The 26,620-nt window shown below is 41.9% G+C and overlaps 1 protein-coding gene across 2 annotated transcripts in view; it reads left to right on the top strand.

Annotated features, from left to right (window-relative positions):
- LOC142750154 (potassium channel subfamily T member 2-like) overlaps nucleotides 1–26,620 on the top strand; it is a 209,248-nt gene that overhangs the window by 115,923 nt on the left and 66,705 nt on the right. For both annotated transcript variants that reach the window (XM_075858995.1, XM_075858997.1), the window contains exons 11-17: nucleotides 1,666–1,830; nucleotides 3,599–3,735; nucleotides 5,926–5,989; nucleotides 7,679–7,787; nucleotides 8,442–8,550; nucleotides 10,862–11,011; nucleotides 25,937–26,172. In XM_075858995.1, coding sequence (XP_075715110.1) covers nucleotides 1,666–1,830; nucleotides 3,599–3,735; nucleotides 5,926–5,989; nucleotides 7,679–7,787; nucleotides 8,442–8,550; nucleotides 10,862–11,011; nucleotides 25,937–26,172 — 970 coding nt within the window. The remainder of the gene's footprint in view (nucleotides 1–1,665; nucleotides 1,831–3,598; nucleotides 3,736–5,925; nucleotides 5,990–7,678; nucleotides 7,788–8,441; nucleotides 8,551–10,861; nucleotides 11,012–25,936; nucleotides 26,173–26,620) is intronic.

Genomic DNA, 26,620 nt, shown 5'->3' with positions numbered 1-26,620 from the left:
ATTATTGTTTTTAATGTAGAACAGTATCCAGTAAGCTCTTAAGCTCCCCCTAGTGGTGACTGCAGGCAACCAGAATATTATCATTTAACTCTGTTTCACAGAATTCTGGACCTAAATACAAAATGATGTTTAAGGAAGGACATTCACTCTAACTCAGACACATAGGACAAACTATAGACACTGAAAGAAAGTAGAAAATGAATAAAAATTATTCGGAGCCTCTACAATTGTCTTTGTCCTCGAGGCTCTCAGCTATTCACACAGCTTTTATTTCTGGAAGCTATTATATTATGTTGATGTGTTATTGTTATAATGAGAACTATAGTACTCCGCATCTGAAGAGAAGCCAAAGTGCGGAAATCATTGTGTTACATCTCCCTGGAAACAGATTTAAAGAGCCACTTGACTTTTTAACTGCATTCAACTTTTTACTATACATCATGTTGATTAACTTTACATATATTTTGCTTTTTTCTATCTTGTACTGATCTTAAATTACAATTTGCCATATACTCCAGTAACACCCAAAGCTGCATATAAATTTTTCCGGCTTTACAAGTTCATGATCTCATATGTTCCTGCAGTTCCCTGTACAGATCATGGCTATGATGTTCATCGTGTCTCAAGTGGCAGTCAGCAGAATGAATGCAGCTCTGGATGTGTGTGGAGTATGGGATATGATTTTAATTTAAGATCAGTACAAGATAAGTTTAACAAAGTGAACCAATATGATATGTATATAGAAACTATTCACCCGCTCAAAACTTTTATTATGTATCAACATTCAATCACAGTGGATTTTTATGACCATTTCTTCCCACATATTCTTTCTAGCAGTGTTCCCCAATATGTTGCTCTTCAGCTGTTGCAAAACTACAACTCCCAGCATGCCCTAACAATCATAGGCTTCCGGGGCATGCTGGGAGTTGTAGAGTTGTTTGGAGCGCCACACATTGGAGGAACTCATATGGAGGTTATAGAGGGGGCCATCTTTCTGGACCCCCTATGATACCCCAGATGCTACATAAACTGTATAGCAATTGGCATGGCCCATTACCACTGCATCGTCATTGCAGATATATTTCTACTTGTACCTGATTTAGAGTCTCTCACCCTCACATTGTCACCAATGTCACCAATAAAGCTGTCACTCCCACAAACTTGTCAAGTGTCTCATGGTGGGCTTCTTCACTAGTGCCCTCCTTGTGCCATCGCTCATTTTTATAATATTTGCTCTAGGAAGATTTACATGTGTGCCATAGCTTTCTATTCTAATGATTGATTTCATTATACTCAGAAAATATTCATTGACTGAATTTTTCTCCATCCATCCCCTGACTTGTACTTTTCTATCCCCTTGTCATTGAGTTTTTGGAGTGCTCTTGGCCATTTTTTCTTGGAAACTGACTTATAAGGAGTGGGATCTTCAGATATGGGTGTATTCACCCAACAAAGAGCCAACATGAATCTACTGGAATGAAAAAGTCCAAGGAGTTGGGGGAGGAGGGTTTAAATACTTGTATGATGGGTACTGTAGACTTAAAGTGAGGATAGAACTTGTGTTTGCAATGTTACAGCCCTGTATACAGCTTCCGGCAATGGAGCTTAATGTTTTTAGGCTATTGACAATGATGTCCATAATGTTACCATGTTAATATGTTTTAGTTTGAGCAGCTTGTGTTCCTCTGGATGGAGAGACAGAAGTCTGGAGGCAATTACAGCCGATACCGTGCACAGACGGAGAAACATGTGGTGCTGTGTGTCAGTTCCCTAAAAATAGATCTTCTCATGGATTTCCTTAATGAATTTTATGCCCATCCCCGACTCCAGGTAAGGAACAAGAAGTCTTGTCTCAAAGGCAAGGGTGCAACTAGATATCCACTTGTAGACTTCATCCCGAACCAATGGCCCAGTATCAATCAAAATACTTCCAAGTTGAATTTGGGACTGGTCAGTTTCCTGGAATTGTTAGGGACTAGGATCTGTATCAAAGGATCGGCAGTGGAAAAACATCAGAAACCATTTTAATGAGGGTTTTCAGTGCTTTAATATTGAAGGCCTATCCTAAGTGCTGATACTGCAGGTCAGTCCCATTCACTTGAATGTGATTGAGCTGACGGAGCCGTCACAGCCGCCAGTACAAATGAGCCAAGGTGCCTGTGTAAACAATGAAGGGGTACCGAAGGTCGAACCCCCACTGATCAAATATTGATGTCCTATTAAAAGGATAGACAATTAATATTAACCACTTGGCCACATCCTATTATGTCGAATGTACGCCCTCGCAACATGGGGCTGGCTCAGGTGCTGAGCCCGCACCATACGTGGTGGATGCCAGCTGTTTCAAACAGCTGAAACCTGCCTGCAATGGCTGGGATCGGAGATCACTCCGATTCGGGCTGCTTAAACTCTCAGATGTTGTGGTCGATAGCGATCACAACATCAGAGTGGTTAGACAGAGGGAGGAAGCACCCTCTGTCTCCTGCTAAACCCCCTGCGACGAAATCACGGGGTGCCGCTTGGTTGCCATGGAAGCTTGAGGCCTATTGAATGCCTCCAGGTCTGCCTTTTGTAATTTATTATTAAGCCTTCTCAGAGGCAAGGCTTAATAGTAGAGCACAGATAAAGACAATACACTGCAATACATAAGTATTGCAGTATATTACATGAGCGATCAATATGATCGCATGGTAATGTCCCCTAGGTGGACTAAGAAAAAAGTTGAAAAATGTTTAAGAAAATTTTAACAAATCTAAAAAATAAATAAAATAACTACAAATAAAAAAAATAACTTTTTCCCATCTTTCACAAGAAATGATGTAAGCAATAAAAATAAAAAAAAACATGATTAGTATCACTGCGTCCGTAACAGTTTGAATAATTAAAATATCACGTTATTTGACCTGCTGGATCAACGCTCACTTCCCCAAAAAATGGAATGAAAAGTCGCATTTACCAAAATGGTACCAATAAAAACAACATCTCGCCCTGCAAAAACAAGCCTCACACCGCTCCATCGACGGAAAAATAAAAAAGTTATGGCTCTCAGAATATGGCGACACAAAACAATTTATATTTCAACAAATATTTTTTTTTTGTATAAAGTACTTTGTATGAAGTAAAACATAAAAAAAATAAATTTGGTATCAGCATAATTGAATTGCCCCGCAGAATAAAGTTAACACGTCATTTTTACCACACGATGAATGCAGTAAAAACGAATCCCAAAAAACCAGGGAGGAATCACTATTTTTTTCCCCATTCCACCCTACAAAGAAATTTTATATGGTACCCTACTTTATATGGTACCATTAAAAACTACAGCTCATCCTGCAAAAAAACAAGCCCTCCTACGGCTACTGTAGGTCGATGGATAATTAAAAACTTATGGTTCTTGCAATGTGACAATGGAAAAAATGAAAATGAAAAAAAAAAATAGAAAATTGTCTATGTCTCCATGGGGTAAAAGTCCTTGAAAATCCCTTTGACGATGACCTGGGTCCACTTCTGGGAAGGTTATCAGACCACAACCCATAACTTTTCTGATTTGTCTGGATAATTCATGAATCCTCCATAATACAATGTTCTCTCTGTACAGGATCATTATGTCGTTCTCCTATGTCCCACTGAAATGGATCTGCCAGTAAGAAGAGTCCTACAAATTCCCCTGTGGTCCCAGCGAGTTATCTACCTCCAGGGTTCAGTATTAAAGGATCAGGATCTCATGAGGGCCAAGTACGTTGTTCTAGTAAATATCAGTATGGAGGATTCTGATCCCTGGTGACGATTCATAATCTTAGAGTAATTTCCCCTAATTAACACTACTCGAGACTAATATTAAATCTCACCAGGAGCTATTTGGATTTCTCGTAGCAATGTCAGTATTTGATGTGTGAAGGGCCTGTGCACATTTCTGTAATGATTCATCTCTTAGTATATGTTTATATCGGTAGGAGCTCTATGTATTTGAAAGAGAACTCCAAATCCCCTGCAAAGATATACACCATTCAGCTATAACATTAAAACTCCTGTGTAGGTCCTACCGCCAAAACAGCCCTGACCCGTCGGGGCATGGACTCCACAAGACCTCTGAAGGTTCCTGTGGTTTCTGGCACCAAGACGTTAGCAGATACTTTCAGTCCTGTAAGTTGTGAGGTGCGGCCTCCATGGATCCGACTTGTTTTTCCAGCACATCCCACAGATGATCGATCGGATTGAGATCTGGGGAATTTGGAGACGAGTCAACACCTTGAACTCTTTGTCATGTTCCTCAAACCATTCCTGAATTATTTTTGCAGTGTGACAGTGGCATTGATCTGCTGAAAGAGGGCACTGGATTTAGGGAATACCATTTCCATTAAGGGGTGTACTTGTCTGCTGCAATGTTTAGGTAGATGGCACGTGACAAAGTGACAGCCACATAATTGTCAGGATCCACGGTTTCCCAGCAGAAGGTTACCCAGAGCATCTCACTGCCTCAGCCGGATTGTCTTCTTCCCATAATGCATCCTGGTGCCATCTCTTTTCCAGATAAGTGATGCACCCGCACCCGGCCGACCACATGATGTAAAAGAAAACGTGATTCATCAGACCAGGCGCCTTCTTCCATTGCTCTATAGTGCAGTTCCTTTCTATCATAGCCGGCAGTAACTTTTTTAACAATTTCTGCTACAGTAGCTCATCTATGGGATCTTCTTTGGGAAGCTAACCTTCACCTCCCCACCTGCATCAATGAGCCTTCGGCACCCTGACCCTGTGGTTAGATCACCGGTTGTCCTTCCTTGGACCACTTTTGGTAGATACTAACCACTACATACCGGGAACACTCCATAAGACCGGTAGGATTGGAGATCCTCTGACCGAGTCGTCTAGCCATCATAATTTGTCCCTAATTTAAGCCGCTCAGATCCTTACACTTGCCCATTTTTCCGGCTTTCAACACATCAACTTCAAGAACCGACTGATCACTTGATGGCTTACATATGCCCCCATTGTCAGCCGCCATTGTAATCAGATGATCAATGTTATTCACTTCACCTGTCAGTGGTTTTAATGATATGGCTGATCCGGTATAGAGTTACATGATTAAATTCTGTCTGCCTGCAGCCTCCACTAGGAGGAGCTTAGGATCTTACTGCATATAATAAAAAATAAATAAACTTAGGTCCTGTTCACACTGAGTTTTTTTTTGCAGGCGGAAAAATCTGCCTCAAAATTCCTTCAGGAATTTTGAGGCAGATTTTGACCTGCCTGCACTCTCTTTGCCACGTTTTTCGGCCTCGGCCATTGAGAGGCATTTTTCGACCAATTTTTGGCGTGGTTTCCGCTTCAAAAAACACGCAAAGAAACTCTGTTTGAACAGGGCCTTAAAGAGGTGTTCCCATCTTAGACATTTATGGTATATCCACAAGATGGAGAAAGTCGGGCACGTGCGTGGCCCTTTCTCCAGTAGTACCCGGCTGGAATCTGCAGATAGGCCGCCGCACCAGGAGATGACCCCTGTTCTCGATAAAGGTGCGGCTCCCAGAGCTGGGACTCACATCTATCAGACATTTATGGCATATCCCGTGAATATGCCATAAATGTCTAAGATGGAAAAACCCTTTAATATTAAAACAGTATGCAGTAAGCTCCTCAGCCCTTTCTAGTGGTGGATGCAGGCAATGTTATCATATAACTAGCTGCCTATAATTAGAGAAAAAGACTGTTTGCCCTTATCAAGACTCATCAGTGAAATAGAAGGCATTCTGGTGATCACAAAAAACTAACCAGTTTATATTTCTTTTTACTAATTCTGTGTATTCATAACCTATGTGGCCTATAACCAACCTACTAACAGTATTTCCTTTTATTTTTTTATTCTCTACTCTTATCCCCGTATCCTCTACCATTTTTTCTCTCTACCTGTTCGGATTCTACCTGTAGAATTGATGACGCAGAAGCCTGCTTCATTCTCAGCAATAGATTTGAAACCGACCGCATCGCAGCTGTACGTCTGAAAGGGCATAGGGGAAGGAGAGTGACAATTATTGTTATGTTGTTAATATAGGGGTTTGTGGCTATTACTCATCCCAATGAAACGTAAAAAGCTACGAGCCGAGGATGTTGTAATGTATCTATTATAGAGCAAAGAAAGTAAACCATCTAACAAATAAATGCTTGTATATTATGATATTGAATCTAGTCGCAGTTATATTCTTGTACATAAGGGGCAGTATTATAATAGTTATGTTCTTGTGCATTGTGGGCAGTATTATAGTAGTTATATTCTTGTACATAGGGGGCAGTATTATAGTAGTTATATTCTTGTACATAGGGGGCAGTATTATAGTAGTTATATTCTTGTATATAGGGGCAGTATTATAGTAGTTATATTCTTGTACATAGGGGGCAGTATTATAGTAGTTATATTCTTGTATATAGGGAGCAGTATTATAGTAGTTATATTCTTGTATATAGGGGCAGTTTTATAGTAGTTATATTCTTGTATATAAGGGCAGTATTATAGTAGTTATATTCTTATATATAGGGGCAGTATTATAGTAGTTATATTCTTGTACATAGGGGGCAGTATTATAGTAGTTATATTCTTGTACATAGGACCCCAGTATTATAGTAGTTATATTCTTGTACATAGGGGGAAGTATTATAGTAGTTATATTCTTGTACATAGGGGGCAGTATTATAGTAGTTATATTCTTATATATAGGGGCAGTATTATAGTAGTTATATTCTTGTACATAGGGGCAGTATTATAGTAGTTATATTTTTGTACATAGGGGCAGTATTATAGTAGTTATATTCTTGTACATAGTGGGAAGTATTATAGTAGTTATATTCTTGTACATAGGGGGCAGTATTATAGTAGTTATATTCTTATATATAGGGGCAGTATTATAGTAGTTATATTCTTGTACATAGGGGGCAGTATTATAGTAGTTATATTCTTGTACATAGGGGCAGTATTATAGTAGTTATATTCTTGTATATAGGGGTAGTATTATAGTAGTTATATTCTTGTACATAGGGGGCAGTATTATAGTAGTTATATTCTTGTACATAGGGGCAGTATTATAGTAGTTATATTCTTGTACATAGGACCCCAGTATTATAGTAGTTATATTCTTGTACATAGGACCCCAGTATTATAGTAGTTATATTCTTGTACATAGGGGGAAGTATTATAGTAGTTATATTCTTGTACATAGGGGCAGTATTATAGTAGTTATATTCTTATATATAGGGGCAGTATTATAGTAGTTATATTCTTGTACATAGGGGGCAGTATTATAGTAGTTATATTCTTGTACATAGGGGGCAGTATTATAGTAGTTATATTCTTGTACATAGGGGGCAGTATTATAGTAGTTATATTCTTGTACATAGGGGCAGTATTATAGTAGTTATTGCTGATGTATTAAAGATTTTCTTCTTTCTTTATTAGGCCAATAGTTGAATTGGCTTGAAAAGTTAATTTTCTCACCTAGAGATGTATTTAGAGCAGTGGCATTCAGCATTATTCATCATGGGGTGATAACGATCACAGGGAAAAATTCTCCATATAATAATTATTATAATAAATAATGTTTTATTACTTTACGAGGTGAGGAAGTGATTTACATTAAATCCCAAAATATTAGTGATACTAATAGGATGAATGTTCCCTCCTTCTCACTAGGATCACCAGACTATTCTCCGGGCCTGGGCCGTAAAAGATTTTGCACCTAATTGTCCTCTTTATGTCCAGATACTGAAGCCAGAAAACAAGTTTCATATCAAATTTGCAGGTAATGAATCAGTAAAGACATTTATTACAGCTCCTGTGTATTCATTCAATGCTGTTTATGAGCAAGAATGTGAGGGTGTTACTAGATAATACAAAATATACACTCTATATTTCACATTAATCTTTATTTCCACTGCGGCAGGAGATAATATAGTGGTAATTTAAAAAAAAACAACAAACAACTCTTTAATAGATAAAAAAAAAATCTGCACTACCACCAATGGCCAGGAGGTGGGATCTGCCATTCATCTCCCATTATTTGTATACAATATGAATACGTACGAATACAAAAAGTTTCTCTTACTCTGGTGGGCCTTGTACACACAGTCCATTGATTTCAATTAGAACAGTGTAATGCTTTCTTTGTCCAGTGGTGGCACTGCGGGAGAATTAAACACTTGCTTACGTCACATATTTCAGGTGATCGCTAGGGTTTTAGCAGTGGCGCAGTCTCTATTCAGTTTATCATTAGTGAACTCTTTCAGTAAGGAGGGATTATCCCAAGTAGACAACCCCATTAATTCCTGACACAGATGGGACAATCCTAGATCTTACATTTTCTCAGTCAAACTTGGTAATAGTAAGCCTCTGAAATATCATGTGAATTGTGTTGTCTTATCTTTGGTTCCTGATCTTAACATATTTGTCTCTACAGATCATGTGGTCTGTGAAGAAGAATTTAAGTATGCCATGTTGGCGCTCAACTGTGTTTGCCCAGCAACCTCTACCCTTATCACATTACTAATACACACCTCTAGGGGGCAGTAAGTAAAGCAGTCATTACAATAAAAACATAGCACTTACCATGATATAACCCTTTTTCTTGATACTGTTCTGTTTCAAATTGTAATCCAAAGAGTAAAAAAAATAATTTCTGTCAATTTCAATGGGGACATCCATTTTTTCCACCCTAATCTTGTACTTGAAGTATGTCGGGGCTTATGCTTGTTTGTCTGCATAAGAGGCAGCTTGCTGTAGCAGAAATCTCTTTTAATTCCCTCAGCGGAATGGAGATCAGGAAAGACTTAAAGGGGTTGTCTAATCAAGACAACGCCTGTCCATATGCCCCATTAGGGCATATTAATATCATAGTGGGGGTTTTCTGCTTGGGGTCAAAGGTGTAAGTTACCAACATTAGTCATCCAAGTCTACACCAATCTACATAAGGTTCATGCCAGCTGGGGAAACTTTCCTACCACACAGTTGAACTAAGGAAGCCACTCAGATGGGTGGTGATAGTTCTTCAAGTCCTCAGATGATTAAAGGTTTTTTTTAGGCTGGGCAGCGCACAAGCACTGAGGAATTTAATGAACGAGAAGAAAACGGGGCGGGCATTGAGGCGTAATCAAAGAATTCAACGGGGCGGGCATCGAGGCGTAATCAAAGAATGAAACGGGGCGGGCATTGAGGAGACTGTGGACCAATAGGATGCCTCAAACCTGAGTTAACGTAAGGTGTCCCGGATTTGAGGCATCGCATTGGTCCACATCCTCAATGTCCGCTCTGTTCATTCTTTGCTTGTACTTCAATAGCGGCACCCTTTTATTTCTAAAGTTATGATGAGGTACATATATTTAGGGATGATGGGGATTACATTAGATATCTGAGGTGTGGTCACAGGATTCTGTGATCGCACCTCAGATAAAGCAGGTAGGCGGGATAAATTAAAGGGGAAGAAAGAACTAGTGGGGAAGGCCAATAGACACATAGAGGGGGCAGAATAATAAGAAAAGAACAGCCCTGTGTCGTTACGCGGGTCAGTGATTTATCGACACAGGGCTGTGTGCATACTAACTCTGGTTCACGAGCTTGTGTCGCGAGAAAATAAAAAAACACAGATGAAAATCAGAACTTCCGGCTGGGCAGAGGTAGGGAGAATAGGAAGGAAAGTGTTTAGATTTACAGACTATATATTACGAACTTTATTAAATAGTTACATAGAATATTAGTTGAAAAATGTTGTGGCCCTGGAAAACACCTTTAAGACTTACCTCAAATAAATAATATACCATGAGCTGGATGAATGAAAACCTACACAGACATCACATGCATCAGTTTAAAGGGAACCTGTCACATGGAAAAGCCATTTTATATTAGGTGCAACATTAGTTCTGTATTTATAACAATAATTTCTCAAAGTGTTCAACAAGAAGCTGGAGATGATCTTGCTATATATATGACCTTTCCCTGTGTGTCAAGGACTGGGTGAAGATTCATGTGCAATGGCTTAAATGTTCTGGCAGGAGAGTGATAATTGCAAGAGTAGTCGAGTAACAGTCATAGTTCGGTACAAAGATAAGCAGCAACAAGTTGTAGTGTGATGCAGAGACGTGGTTATGATAGAATCTAAGTTCGGTACACAGATAAGCAGCAACAGCTTGTAGAGTAAGGCGTCAAGGCACTAGACTAGATACATGAAGCTCAATAGTCTGACAAGGAGTAAGTGCAAGGTCCAGGCTTATATAGAAACCCAAAAGGGTGAGACTAATTAGGCAAGGCAAGGAATCTCAAGAGGTAAGAATCAAGAGAACCTAGAAAATAGGTTCAGCATTGGAGCTGACCAGCAGCCCTAGTAGCTCAACTAGAAGAGCTACTGCTTGGGACACAGTAGTTTCTGAAACTCTGTGAGCCCTCCCTGGCCTTCGTCAGTGCATATGGAGGTCATGTGACTCCTAAAGCTGGCCATGCATATGAAATGGCTGATCAATCATTCCCCCGACTCCACAATACAGAGTGGACATTGACTTAGCCAAGTATGCATGTTATATCTGTAGGAGGACATGCATAATGTCACTTCAAGTGATTGGACAGATTTAAATTCAACCTGTACTCATATTTATTAAATATCTCTCTGTGGTTAAAGTTTTGTGGATCAATTAGACAGGTCATAAAAGTATGATAGGTGGCGGTCTAACCAGCTAGAATTCCACCATTACGGAAGATTTATCCGCAGCTATCAAGTATCTACTAGACTGCCTAGTGGGCCTACGGCTTTGCTTTGTTATAACATAGTTCTGGATTCAGTGACTACTTGTATCCAGCAAGTGACAGATTGTTCTTCATTCCAACCTCTAGAGATACTCCCACATCACCTGACCAGTGGCAAAGGAACTACAGCCGATGTTCCGCTAATGAAATCTACCACATACGACTAAGTGAGAGTAAATTCTTCGGAGAATATGAGGGGAAGAGCTTCACATATTCATCTTTCCACGCTCATAAAAAGTAAGTTATCTCCTTGGTATGCTCTAATGCAGGGATATTCAACTTTAGTAAGGTAGAGGTTAAGTGGCGTATGCAGCGCCACCACAGGAGAAAGTAAAAGATTACGCAGTTTCTATTGAAATCAATGTAATGCACGGACGTGTCTGGCCTTTAGAGTAAGTGATGCTCTTTTTAGCTTCTCTATGTTCCGGCTAATTGGTGAAGGTCGTAAATGGGAGACTCCCCTCTATTAATGCCCTAATAGGGTATTTGATAATGGGTTTCTAAACCAGGTAATCATTCTAATAAACGGATGGTCATGGCTCTTAAGCTTCAACCTGAATTATGCTCACAGCGGTTGTTACTACCTCTTTCCACACACAGGCTTTAGTTGGCAGATATGCAGTCATGTGCTAACATAGCTCCGCATAAGAAGAATGGATTGCTTTTGATTGTAGGTAGACCCCCAGGCCAATGCATAGCTTTTGCTCATCAAGTCCAAATTGGTAAATGTTTTCACATTCCCTCATGCTGGGAGTAGAAGTTTTGCCACATCTACATAACCACAAGTCCACTGCCCTAAGGCTCCATTCACATTTGGCGTGCAATTACTTTCCACATCTGTATGTCAGAAAGACTTTTTTAGGATGTAGCGCTTATAAGATGTCTTTCCTGATGTTCTAGCGGTTGTATGTGTGCAGGGCCGATTCTACCTTTTCTGCTGCCTGAGGCGAAAATTGAAATCGTGCCCCCCAGATTGATTGACATCCCCCTGGCTGTTGTACATCACTAGCAGCCTCCTCCAACTCTTGTAGATGCGCCGTTGACTTGTACTGGCATGCGCGGTGCAGCCGGGCAGAAAAGACAACGCTGCACGGTGCATGCCCAAGTAGTACAAGGCAATGGCGATCCGAGAAAGTTGGAGGGGACTGGTCGTGATGTATAACAGCCAGAGGAATGTCAATCAAACATGGAAAGTTGGGTTTGGAGGCAGGACTATGTGACTCTTCAGGATAGCGGCACCGCCCCATGAACCTTTAATGAGTAATTAGCATATAGCGTGCGTCATTTTAAAAGTTGATTTTACAGATTTTACTGCATCTAAAAAAACATACAAGGGAATGTTTGGAAATATTTCAGGCCATGTATTACCGCATGGTGGCGGTTCAAGGAGTTAAAACTACCTGACAGGTTCCCATTAAATATACATTGAATTGAAAACTATTCCATCTGCCCTGCAATTTTTTTATTATAAATAAATTCTATATAATTACAGATCCAGAACCAAGCTCTGACATATACGGCTCCCGAACCAAGCTCAATACATATATACAGCACCAGAACCAAGCTCAATACATAAATACAACACCAGAACAAAGCTCAGGTCATATATACAACACCAGAACCAAGCTCAGTACATAAATACAACACCAACAAAATACAGCTTAATTTAGTGCAACCCAGGCGTATAGGTTTGTACGGCGTAAAACTACAGATCCCAGCATGGTCCGAACAATGGTAAGAATATGCTAATTCAGTACGTATATACAACACCAGAACCAAGCTCAGTACATATATACTGCACCAAAACCAAGCTCAGTAAATATATACAGCGCCAGAACAAAGCTCAGTACATATATACAGCACCAGAACCGAGCTCAGTACATATATACAACACCAGAACAAAGCTCAGGTCATATATACAACACCAGAACCAAGCTCAGTACATAAATACAACACCAACAAAATACAGCTTAATTTAGTGCAACCCGGCCGTATAGGTTTGTACGGCGTAAAACTACAGATCCCAGCATGTTCCGAACAATGGTAAGAATATGCAAATTCATTACGTATATACAACACCAGAACCAAGCTCAGTACATATATACAGCGCCAGAACAAATCTCAGTACATATTTACAGCACCAGAACCAAGCACAGTACATATATACAACTCCAGAACCAAGCTCAGTACATAAATACAACACCAAAACCAAGCTCAGTACATAAATACAACACCAGAACCAAGCTCAGTACATAAATACAGCACCAGAACAAAGCTCAGTACATATATACAGCTCCAGAACCTAGCTCAGTACATATATACTGCATCAGAACCAAGCTCAGTACATAAATACAACACCAACACAATACAGCTTAATTTAGTGCAACCCCTGCCGTATAGGTTTGTATGGCGTAAAACTACAGATCCCAGCATGGTCCGAACAATGGTAAGGATATGCAAATTCAGTACGTATATATACAACACCAGAACCAAGCTCAGTACATATATACAGCGCCAGAACAAAGCTCAGTACATATATACAACACCAGAACCAAACTCAGTACATATATACAGCACAAGAACAAAGCTCAGTACATATATACAGCACCAGAACAAATCTCAGTACATATTTATTAGCACCAGAACAAAGCACAGTACATATATACAACTCCAGAACCAAGCTCAGTACATAAATACAACACCAAAACCAAGCTCAGTACATAAATACAACACCAGAACCAAGCTCAGTACATAAATACAGCACCAGAACAAAGCTCAGTACATATATACAGCTCCAGAACCTAGCTCAGTACATATATAAAGCATCAGAACCAAGCTCAGTACAGATCCCAGCATGGTCCGAACAATGGTAAGAATATGCTAATTCAGTACGTATATACAACACCAGAACCAAGCTCAGTACATATATACTGCACCAGAACCAAGCTCAGTACATATATACAGCGCCAGAACAAAGCTCAGTACATATATACAGCACCAGAACCGAGCACAGTACATATATACAACACCAGAACAAAGCAAAGGTCATAAATACAGCACCAGAACAAAGCTCAGTACATATATACAGCTCCAGAACCTAGCTCAGTACATATATAAAGCATCAGAACCAAGCTCACTACAGATCCCAGCATGGTCCGAACAATGGTATGAATATGCTAATTCAGTACGTATATACAACACCAGAACTAAGCTCAGTACATATATACTGCACCAGAGCAAAGCTCAGTACATCTATACAGCGCCAGAACAAAGCTCAGTAAATATATACAGCACCAGAACCGAGCTCAGTACATATATACAACACCAGAACAAAGCTCATGTCATATATACAGCACCAGAACAAAGCTCAGTACATAAATACAACACCAACAAAATACAGCTTAATTTAGTGCAACCCAGCCGTATAGGTTTGTACGGCGTAAAACTACAGATCCCAGCATGGTCCGAACAATGGTAAGAATATGCAAATTCAGTACGTATATACAACACCAGAACCAAGCTCAGTACATATATACTGCACCAGAACAAAGCTCAGTACATTTATACAGCGCCAGAACAAATCTCAGTACATATTTACAGCACCAGAACCAAGCACAGTACATATTTACAACTCCAGAACCAAGCTCAGTACATAAATACAACACCAAAACCAAGCTCAGTACATAAATACAACACCAGAACCAAGCTCAGTACATAAATACAGCACCAGAACAAAGCTCAGTACATATATACAGCTCCAGAACCTAGCTCAGTACATATATACTGCATCAGAACCAAGCTCAGTACATAAATACAACACCAACACAATACAGCTCAATTTAGTGCAACCCCTGCCGTATAGGTTTGTACGGCATAAAACTACAGATCCCAGCATGGTCCGAACAATGGTAAGGATATGCTGGGAGTTTTTATTTCACAAAAAAAAAAAATCATACCACCCATCATCTCGCTGCAGATCATGGAGTGACTACAGTAATTATTAGATGCAGAATAAACATTTACATTAAGGGACTCACCGGTGACTATCTCAGTTCTAGTTCTTTTTCTCTTTTCTTCTCCATCCGGTCCAGACCACTATGATGACTTATCCCGGCCATGGCCCATTTCTGCAGTTTTCCGCTAAGATGTCTTCAGCTTTTCACTTTTTAAATATTTCTACACCTATAAATGAAGATAAAATTCTCATGATGCCACACACTACACCCTAAATCTAAATATAATAGTACCCTACACTGCACATCTAATTATAATACCACCATACACTGTCCCTGATTATAATAGCACCATACACTTTGTCCCACACACATTGCTCCCTGTAGATAGTGCCCCCCATTGATCCCTCTGTAGATAGTGCCATATATAGATCCCCCTGTAGATAGTGCACCAAATATAGCTCTCCCTGTAGATAGTGCCCAACATATAGCGCCTCCGTAGATAGTGCCCCACATATAGCCCCCCTGTATATCGTGCCCCACATATAGCACTTCTGTAGATAGTGCCCTACATATAGCCCCCTGTAGATAGTGCCCCACAGGTAACCCACCACTGTATATAGTGCCCCACATATAGCCCCCCTGAAAATAGTGCCCCACGTATAGCCCCCTGTATATAGTGCCTCACATAGCCCCCCTGTATATAGTTTCCTACATATAGTCCCTCACTGTTGATACTTCCCTATATATAGCCCCCTCTATAGATTGTACCCAACATATAGCGCTCCTCTCCCCTCCTGTAGATAATGCGATGCACACTTTTTAAAGAAAAAAACAACTTTACATACTCACCTTGATCCCGTGCCGTTCTGTGTCAATGCAGGCCTGCTCTCTTCTGAGCAGGTCTGCTGGGGCTGAACGATGCAAGCTACACGATGATGTCATTGCGCCTCTTGCATCGTTGAAAGGCGCTGATTGGCAGGGCAGAATTACTTGCCCCGCCAATCAGCGCCTTCCAATAACGGTAGTGGCGCGATGACGTCATCATGCCACTAGCGTAGTTGAAAGGCGCTGATTGGCAGGGCAGAATGACTTGTCCCGCCAATCAGTGCCTTTCAACAATGGAAGCAGCGCACATCGTCGAAAGGTGATGATTGACGGGGCAAATCATTCTGCCCTTCCAATCAGTGTCATTGTAAGGTGCTGAATGGTAGAGCACGCAATGTGCTCGGCCATTCAGCGCTTATGCATATAATTGTACCTGCGTTCTATAGACGCAGGTACAATTAGTGCAAGAGGGGGTGGTGGCGGCTAGTTTCAGTGGCGCCGCCGCCCTCTCAGAGAGGCAGGAGGCTGCCGCCTGAGGCGAGATGCTCATCTTACCTCATGGACGGTGCGGCCCTGTATGTGTGTGGACATTAGGTTCCTCACTCCTCCTGCAAACCCTGGCTCCCCATTCTGGTGGAGCTGACCTAGCTTTAGAGCCCTTGTAGTAGGTGCTTGGATGACACTCTGTGCAGAAACCAGTGCACAGGATCGGCGAGGGGTAACCTCTTGTCCTTGACCATTGCAAGGCCTTTTTGCTCAGGGGGTTATGGAACAATCGAGGGCTCCTTTCATCTTTCGTAGAGGGCTTGGGATGGGCTGTAAAGAGCATAGAATAGACATATGATAAAAATCCCAGGGTTAAAATATATACAACTATATATGCGTGTTACATAAAACAGCAAAAGTATAAAGACTTTACCTTTTTTCGGTTAATTAAAATACAAAAAAAAAATTACATTTGACGGGTAGGAGACTGTTGACAGATCCTAGTCAAGATGAGCCAAGAAGGTCAGTGGGTAATGTATTGTAATAAATCACATTTTCAAAAAGACATTTACGAGATGTAATGTATTAACACAGTCACTAATATATTATTTTACAGATGTTCATTTTTTTTGCCTTTTTACAAAATTCTTGTCTACATTGTTCTCGGTGGTAAAATTTGCTATACCCTTTCCAGTCCGATATTTACCCTATCCCATTATAAACTTATCTAGTAATAAAGACACAAACAATGTCCTATTTTTGGGGGGTGAGGGTCACAACAAGGTCAGGCTGGCTCTCCAAAAAATGTTCCAGTGGGCCAAGGCTCCGAAATAATATTGGAACCCAACCACAACAGGTGTCTATCAGAAGACAACCCCTATATGAGGCTGACAGAAGAGCAGGTCACTTGCTGCTTTGGTTCAGTCCTAATAGCAGAGGGTACAATGTAATTTAAAGGAGACGTGCATGTTCAGTATATCTGGAGGGTGGGTAGCCAGAATGATCTCCTCTGGAAGACCCTAGGTACGTCATGTCCACAACTGGAACCTCTGTGAGCTAAACAGCCTTGAATCCAGACTGTTACATTTTACCTGCACTGATACATTGTAACAAACTAGCAAACTAGCAGTACTGGAGAAAAATTTGTGCTGTTGATGTATTTACCTCACAGAGGATCGTCTAGAGTATACAATTGTGGAAAACCCTCTGCTGTTTGAAGTAATAGGTCTGTACAGGTTTTTTTAGCCTCCGTATATAAACAAGCATGTTTCCATTCACTGATAGTAAGCAGAGGGTTTGAAAATGATGAGGATTTGAAACTGCAAATAATATTAGAAAGTTGCTGATTGCGCTTTACCAGGGGTGGGCATATAATATGTGCAGCTGCAGTGGGGTTCTAAAAAATACAGTACTTTCTACTAATTTGAATTCGGATCACCATGAGTAAGCGACTACAAAGAACAGATCCCTATCTGGAGGAACCAAGATGTCCATGCTGTACACTGGCAGATCATTGATTTCAATGGGCACCAGGTAATACTCCATATACCCTGGGGTGGCGCTGCAGGGAAATTAAAGACCCCCTGCCAAGATCTTCTGCAGATTTAATCTGATCAATAGAGGTCCCAGCAGTGGAACACCTTATGATCATCTTATTTTCAGGAGGCAGTTCTTACAAGAAGACATTATCCAAGAAGGACACCCCCTTTAAATAGATTCTTAGACATTTCCTTTTCTTTTTTGTTAAATTCCATGTTTCTATATTTAAAATGTGCCGTTTTTCAGCGGCGTGAGACAAACTTGGGTCTTTATGTATAATGACTTGAACAGTTTTTCTTTTGTAACCACAAAAGCTCAGTGAGGGTTGGACACCAGGTGCCACAATAAAATATAAAGTATGAAAGGCAGGGCCACCTACTCACCGGAAACGACTGCTACGCTTATGGAAGCTCTCACATAATTTCACAATACAATACCCAGTACATTTTCTTCTCCTGCCTACTTTAACATGCAAATAAAGTGCACTTATTCACCCGCTGCTTTTTGTTTTAATTATGATTTCCAGCCCGCCGAGATCGTTTATAATGTTATAATGAGTCGCAGAAAAAAAATCCTCAGTATGTCGTATACCTAAAACCTAACATTACCCAAGCAAAATTCATATCAATGTGGTCCACACCCTTCACCTGCTTTAAAGGCTATGTAAACCTTTGAAATCATTTTTTTGTATTTTTTAAATAAAAACGTGTGTTTGGTGCAACTTTCTAAATACCTTTTATTAAAAATAATTTAAATTTTTTGAGATATAGCTGCTTTATATACTGTATACAGAGAAGATGTACAGTATCTAGCGCTGAATCAGTCAGTTCAGCGGCACTGACGGGTTCAGTGTCAGCGGGTCGACACGCAGGATCCACCTGTTATCGATCACATCTAAATTATGAATTTATATGTGATCGGTAACATATCGATCCTGCGTGTCAGAGACACGGTAACGCCCACTGGAATGTGGACCCACTGGGCTACTCCACCATAACTGAGTAGCTGCTGGCCAGACAAGTAAAGGACAGTCATTGGCAGATAGTACCTTGATGGCAGGCTGGTGCCGGATTCTTAGAGATAGACTTGCGCTGGATAGCTGGGAGCAGGATTGAGCTGGATTATCGGAAGCTGGTTAGTGCAGGAATACTGGAACAAGGACTGGTCACACAACACTGGACTCAGGATACAGGACTGGTCATAGACACTAGACACAGGATACAGGACTGGTCACGGACACTGGACTGGTCACAGACACTGGATACAGAACTAGTCACTCATACAGAACTAGTCACGGACACTTGACTCCAAATACAGGACTGGACGCGGATATAGGATAGCCACGGACACAGGTTACAGGGAACAGGATACGGAACCTTTGCAGACTAACTCTGGGTTTGAAATAACGTTGCTCAGTCACTGAGGAAGTGGACAGAGTTCTTGAAATAGTCCAGGATGTGCTTGGATAGGCTGGGGGAGATATTCTTGGTGCGCGCGCTGGCCATTTAAGAACTGGGACAAGCGCGCCCGCACCCACACTATGGGCAAAGGCCGGGGGAGGGGGAGAGAACATCACGTGTCGGTGTCCCAGGGCAGGGAGATGCCAGTGAAGAGAACAAGCAAGCTAGCGGCTTCTGGGTTGAGTGAGACCCGCGGCTGCTACAGACACGCAGCACCTGCTGTCACTGAACCCGTCAGTTACGCTGACCTGACAGATTCAGGTCTTGGTGCAAGACACAGCTGCTCTGTATACAGGATACAAAGCAACTGTATCTCAAAAAGTTAAAATCATTTTTAATAAAAAGTATTTAGAGAGTTGAACAAAACACACTGATAATTCACAAACTATATGGGATGTTTTTTGAGTATGTGTTTATTGGCCCTGAGCCGCAAAAAGTAAAAAAAGGGCAATATGGTCATATGGGATGGGTTAATAGATCTAGAAGAAAAACCGGCGTTCATTGTACGGTAAACTCTTGGGGGTACTGGTTCTCCTTGTGGAGATCCAGCTAGTGTAGAAGTCTTACAGGCAATGCTCCCTGAGAAAAAGTATGCACATTAGCTCTCCTCCAGAAGAAATAGAACTGTCTCTCAAGTGCCACCTATAGGTAACTACCCTGTATCAGTGTACGACCCATTAAAGAGCCTTGAAACATGACTTGGGAAATCAGTCAAACCAGACAGCTATCTGTAGACCGCTATTTCAGAGTTCTTGCCTCTGATTTGGTCGATATTCCTAGTCATGTTTAAAGGCTTTATAAAGGATTAGACATTGACTTATAGGGTAGATACCTATCGGTGGGACAAAAGAGACCGTTTTCTTCCTACTGGAGGAGAGGTAATTTGCACACCTATAGGTCAACCTCCAGCTTATTGCTTTGAGAATGTAGGGAATTTTGCCTTACTGCATTCCGACAGCCATAACTATTGAATTTTTCGATTAACATACTAGTCCTTCTCAATGAATTAGAATATCAAAAAGTTAATTTATTTCAGTAATTCAATTCAAAAAGTGAAACTCATATATTCTATAAATTCATTACACACAGAGTGATCAATTTCCAGCATTTTTTTCTTTTAATGTTGATGATTATGGTAACGGTTAATGAAAACCCAAAATTTAGTGTTAAGGATCTGCCAGGCACAGCTTCTGTATCCACGCCCATAGGTAATCAGTCTACACCTGCTTCTATGTCTGTGAGACTGACTCCATCTTCCACCACTCAGGATGGCAGGCTTAGGAGTGGGAGAGCCTATCACAGCCTGGCCAGACGGAGCTAGCTCCCGCCCTCTGTCTATTTATACCTGCCTTTCCTGTTCCTCCTTGCTTGTGATTCTTCTCGTTTTGTTTCCTGGCCCTGCTGCAGCTTCTTGAACCATTTGACCCTGCTTCATATTGACCCTGGCTTACTGACTACTCTCCTGCTCTGCGTTTGGTACCTCGTACACTCCTGGTTTGACTCGGCTTGTTCACTTCTCTCCTGCTCTGCGTTTGGTACCTCGTACACTCCTGGTTTGACTCGGCTCATTCACCACTCTTGTTGCTCACGGTGTTGCCATGGGCAACTGCCCCTTTTCCCTTGCTTCTGTGTACCCTTGTCTGTTTGTCTGTCGTGCACTTATTGACCGTCGCCTAGTTGTACCCCGTCGCCTAAGGCGGGTCGTTGCAAGTAGGCAGGGACTGAGTGGCGGGTAGATTAGGGCTCACTTGTCTGTTTCCTTACCCCCATCATTACATTTAGTGTCTCAGAAAATTAGAATATTATATAAGCCCAATTTCAAAAATGATTTTGAATCCCGAAATTTTGTCCTACTGAAAAGTATGTCCATGATATGCACTCAATACTTGGTCGGGGCTCCAACGTTGCATGAATTACTGCATCAATGCGGCGTGGCACGGGGGCGATCAGCCTGTGGCACTGCTGAGGTGTTATCAATGCGGCGTGGCATGGAGGCGAACAGCCTGTGGCTCTGCTGAGGTGTTATCAATGCGGCGTGGCATGAAGGCGATCAGCCTGTGGCACTGCTGAGGTGTTATCAATGCGGCGTGGCATAGAAGTGATCAGCCTGTGGCACTGCTGAGGGGGTTATCAATGCGGCATGGCATGGAGGCGATCAGCCTGTGGCACTGCTGAGGTGTTATCAATGCGGCGTGGCATAGAAGTGATCAGCCTTTGGCACTGCTGAGGGGTTTATCAATTCAGCATGGCATGGAGGCGATCAACCTGTGGCACTGCTGAGGTGTTATCAATGCGGCGTGGCATGGAGGCGATCAACCTGTGGCACTGCTGAGGTGTTATCAATGCGGCGTGGCATGGAGGCGATCACCTGCTGAGGTGTTATGGAAGCCCAGGTTGCTTTTATATCGGCCTTCAGCTCGTCCGCATTGGACTGGTGTCTCCTCTTCCTCTTGGCAATACCCTATAGATTCTCTATGGGGTTTAGGTCAGGCGAGCTTACTGGCCAATCAAGTGCAGCGATACTGTGGCTAGTAAACCAGGTATTGGTACTTTTGGCAGTGTGGGCATGTGCCAAGTCCTGCTGGAAAATGAAATCAGCATTTCCATAAAGCTTGTCAGCGGAGGGAAGCATGAAGTGCTGGAAAATGTCCTGGTAGACGCTGCGCTGACTCTGGACTTGATATAACACAGTGGACCAACACCAGCAAATGACATGGCCCCCGAACCATCACTGACTGTGGAAACTTCACACTGGACCGCTAGCAACTTGGATTGAGCCTCAGCAACTTGGATTGAGCCTCAGCAACTTGAATTGATGCCTCTCCACTTTTCCTCCAGACTCTGGGACCGAGATTTCCAAATGCAATGCAAAATTTACTTTCATCTGAAAACAGGACTTTGGACACTGAGCAACAGTGCTGGTCCACTGTGTTATATCAAGTTTAGAGTCAACGCAGCCATATTTTCCCGCCAGCCCGAACGATCGCTTAGCGGGGGTTGGGCTATGGGAGGACAAAGGGAGCCTCCTCCATTTGTGTTGCCCTCTCAGATGCTGCGGTCCCTATTGACATTCTCAGAAATTTATGGTATATCCACAGGACCTGCACCTACACTAACGTTCAAAAGTTTAGGGTCACTTAGAAATTTCCTTATTTTTGAAAGAAAAGCACAGTTTTTTTCAATGAAGATAACATTAAATTAATCAGAAATACACTCTATACATTGTTAATGTGCTAAATGACTATTCTAGCTGCAAACGTCTGGTTTTTAATGCAATATCTACATAGGTGTATAGAGGCCCATTTCCAGCAACCATCACTCCAGTGTTCTAATGGTACATTGTGTTTGCTAACTGTGTTAGAAGGCTAATGGATGATTAGAAAACACTTGAAAACCCTTGTGCAATTATGTTTGCACCGCTGTAAACAGTTTTGCTGTTTAGAGGAGCTATAAAACTGACCTTCCTTTGAGCTAGTTGAGAAACTGGAGCATTACATTTGTGGGTTCGATTAAACTCTCCAAATGGCTAGAAAAAGAGAGCTTTCATGTGAAACTCGACAGTCTATTCTTGTTCTTAGAAATGAAGGCTATTCCATGCGAGAAATTGACAAGAAACTGAAGATTTCCTACAATGGTGTGTACTACTCCCTTCAGAGGACAGCACAAACAGGCTCTAACCAGAGTAGAAAGAGAAGTGGGAGGCCCCGCTGCACAACTGAGCAACAAGACAAGTACATTAGAGTCCCTAGTTTGAGAAATAGACACCTCACAGGTCCTCAACTGGCAGCTTCATTAAATAGTACCCGCAAAACGCCAGTGTCAACATCTACAGTGAAGAGGCGACTCCGGGATGCTGGCCTTCATGGCAGAGTGGCAAAGAAAAAGCCATATCTGAGACTGGCTAATAAAAGGAAAAGATTAATATGGGCAAAAGCACACAGACATTGGACAGAGGAAGATTGGAAAAAAGTGTTATGGACAGACGAATGGAAGTTTGAGGTGTTTGGATCACACAGAAGAACATTTGTGAGACGCAGAACAACTGAAAAGATGCTGGAAGAGTGCCTGACGCCATCTGTCAAGCATGGTGGAGGTAATGTGATGGTCTGGGGTTGCTTTGGTGCTGGCAAAGTGGGAGATTTGTATAAGGTAAAAGGGATTTTGAATAAGGAAGGCTATCACTCCATTTTGCAACGCCATACCATACCCTGTGGACAGCGCTTGATTGGAGCCAATTTCATCCTACAACAGGACAATGACCCAAAGCACACCTCCAAATTATGCAAGAACTATTTAGGGAAGAAGCAGGCAGCTGGTATTCTATCTGTAATGGAGTGGCCAGTGCAGTCACCAGATCTCAACCCCATAGAGCTGTTGTGGGAGCAGCTTGACCGTATGGTACGCAAGAAGTGCCCATCAAGCCAATCCAACTTGTGGGAGGGGCTTCTGGAAGCATGGGGTGAAATTTCTCCCGATTACCTCAGCAAATTAACAGCTAGAATGCCAAAGGTCTGCAATGCTGGAATTGCTGCAAATGGAGCATTCCAAGACCAAAGCAAAGTTTGAAGGAGAAAATCATTATTTCAAATAAAAATCATTATTTCTAACCTTGTCAATGTCTTGACTATGGTTTCTAGTCATTTTGCAACTCATTTGATAAATATAAGTGTGAGTTTTCATGGAAAACACAAAATTGTCTGGGTGACCCCAAACTTTTGAACGGTAGTGTATATTGAGAACATTCTAGATAAAGGTGAAGGACCTAGAGTTGGGACCTGCATCTATTAGAAATGTATTGCATAGCCTGTGGATATGCGATAAATGTCATAGATGGGAATAACCCTCTAAAGGGAATCTGTCTGCAGTTTTGAACCCTCAAAACTGCAGACAGCACTATATACAGGGTGGAGAGTGCAGCGTAATGTTAACCGTAATGTACATTTTCATGACCCTGGCGCCGCAAATGTAAGTGCCACATAGGCAGCTATGGGCTCTCTGCACTAAATGCTGCTAGCCCTTCCCATCTACTCGGAGTGACGGCTGTAGCGTCCGATTAGGATACCGTTAGAGCCGTCACTCAGGGCAGATAATGTCACTTGTGATCGCGGCACCAGGGACATCACAATGTAGATTTCTCGGTCATGCAACAGAAGTATGATTAGCAGCACTCCCCTTTCTATGTATAGCGCTGTCAGCAATTTTACAGGTTTAAAACAGGTTCGCTTTAAACGGCCAAGATCATAGTCATTTTTGATCTCAGCCGTTGCCACGGGAGACTGCCTGTCAAGCACAGACGTCTTCCCACGGGTGATCACAACACAATGCCATGCATGCACTGGTCCTTAACAGCAGGCCTCCAGCACCGTAAATGGGTCAGTGGTTAAAGAGCCTTTAAACACAACTTGTCGTTTCAGCCGAACCAGAGACTCATCTGGAGAAGAGCTATTTTGCATACTTTTTACCTGGGAGCATTGCCCTATTGATTCCCCACCAGCTAGCTCTCCGCATGGAAAATCAGTATTTTCCAAGGGCCTGTAGGGTAAAGTTACAGATTCATTTATTCAACCTTTTATGCTGCAAGTATCAAATACTGAAAATGTTAAATATTGTGTCTTCCAAAAAAAGGCTTGAAAAAAATATTTCTAACACTATTCAAAATAATTTAGAGAATTAACCATCACAATATCCTGTGGCAGAGAGTTCCATAGGGTGACTGCTCTTACCGCAAAGAACCCTTTCTATAAGGATGGTGAAAACTTCTTTCCCCTAGACATAGTGGATGCTCCTTTTCATGGTTACAGACAGTCCTGGCTATATATCCATCATTAGACTGATCTCTGTACTGACCTAATATATTTGTACATAGTGATATGGTCACCTCTAAGATGTCAATTCTTTAAACTAAACTTTTTGGGTTCTGCAATTCACCCATTAAAGAAAATAACTGGCAGGGGAACACAAAGTCTCCTGACAGTCCCCAGCGCTCCTAACCTTCCCTCCCCTGCTGCATGCCATTATCTCAATTGCCTTGTCAGCAGCTGCCTGGCACAGGTTGCTCCAGTTCAGCCTATTATCCACTAAGAGTAATACCTATATGGCACTATTAATTCTAAAGTTTCCTGGCCTTGCCAAAACTACACTGAAAACTGACACATATAGTATGGTAGTATACTATACAGTATGGTGGTCCCCTGTTTAGAGACATAATACCATGCTTTTTAGTCACTATAGGTGAAGTATAGCGGCTTGTACATATGTCCGGGCTGTTATGACACATCCTTATTTAATTAATTCCACTTGTTTTGTTCACTTTTCCATGTTCGTGTGTCACTGGATTTTTCAGGTTGTGGTGCCCTAATGGGTGTCCCTCCTGGAGGTCTAGGGGTGTGTGTGTGTAGCCATCAGGTTCCTTACACCCCTGGCACCCCTCTTGGGGGAGCCAAACGTTTTAACTGACGGCTTCTGGTGAAGGCTTGGTGGGCAGTCCAGGCAGAAGCAAGGAGCAAGATGGGTTCTCCTTATGCTCTCCCGGAGGGTCGGGAACTAGGTTTATAGGGGCACTTGGCCTTTTGGAGAGGGCTTGAGTTGGATCGCATCCTAGTGCACTTTTTTTAGTAGCACTTGGGTGATCTAAAGCACAATCTTGACATAGCCACTATTCACATTGGTCCATGCCCTGTGAATTGGAGTTGGTAACAATAGGGTCAGTTTTTTTATTGAAGCCTATTACCCTACTACCATGTTTTTAAGTTGTGGGCATAAACCTACAAACTACATATAGATGTTAATGCTGTGGTTGGGAACTGAACCCCTGACCTCGGACCCAGTGTGCCACTATCTGATATGGACCTTGTTTTTTCTTGTATTGATATCACTGTTCCTCATATTATGCTTAGATATGGTGTTTGCTTGATCGGAGTCTGCCGGCAAGATAAGGCCAATATTCTCCTGAATCCTGGACCCAGCCATATGATGTCTTCATCCGACACTTGTTTCTATATCAACATATCTAAGGAAGAGAACTCAGCCTTCAGCTTTAAGGAGCATGAAAACATGCAAAGATCAGGGGTGCCTAAATCTGCCTACCATGGCCTGACCAGACTCCCAGTGCACAGTATTATAGCCAGCATGGGTAAGTGTTTGTGGAGAGATGGGTGGGAATACTGGGCATTAAACTCATCCCTTACAGCCTAATATATTTTACTTAGGATCTGTCAACTCGTTGTTTATGTACTGCCGACTTAATGTACCTTGTAGATGCCATGGACCAGCCATGTGAGCCCTCTTGGCCAGAGAGTCACTACTGAAGGGCTCGCCACTTGCCCTGATGGTTTGGTCCCCAGTAGCTTGTACTTCCAATCCCACACTTAGTGCCCAAATCCATGTAAAGGCAGCATTCTCTAGTTTCTTTATTGGGCAGTGCTATTAAAGCAGCTCTCTGGTCATGTTATTTGGGCACCAGATAGTATTGATAATTACTGTATAATTGTAAATTTTGGGCACTATATAGTAGACCATAAGAGCAGGGGAGGCATCAATAGAAGGCACATCAGAGGGCACAAACAAACTTTAGGCTGGCC

Source organism: Rhinoderma darwinii, chromosome 3, assembly GCF_050947455.1.
Source record: "Rhinoderma darwinii isolate aRhiDar2 chromosome 3, aRhiDar2.hap1, whole genome shotgun sequence".
In the NCBI taxonomy this organism is placed as follows: Eukaryota; Metazoa; Chordata; class Amphibia; order Anura; family Rhinodermatidae; genus Rhinoderma; species Rhinoderma darwinii.
The sequence above is the reverse complement of the archived record's forward strand: the minus strand, read 5'-3'. Positions and strand labels throughout refer to the sequence as shown.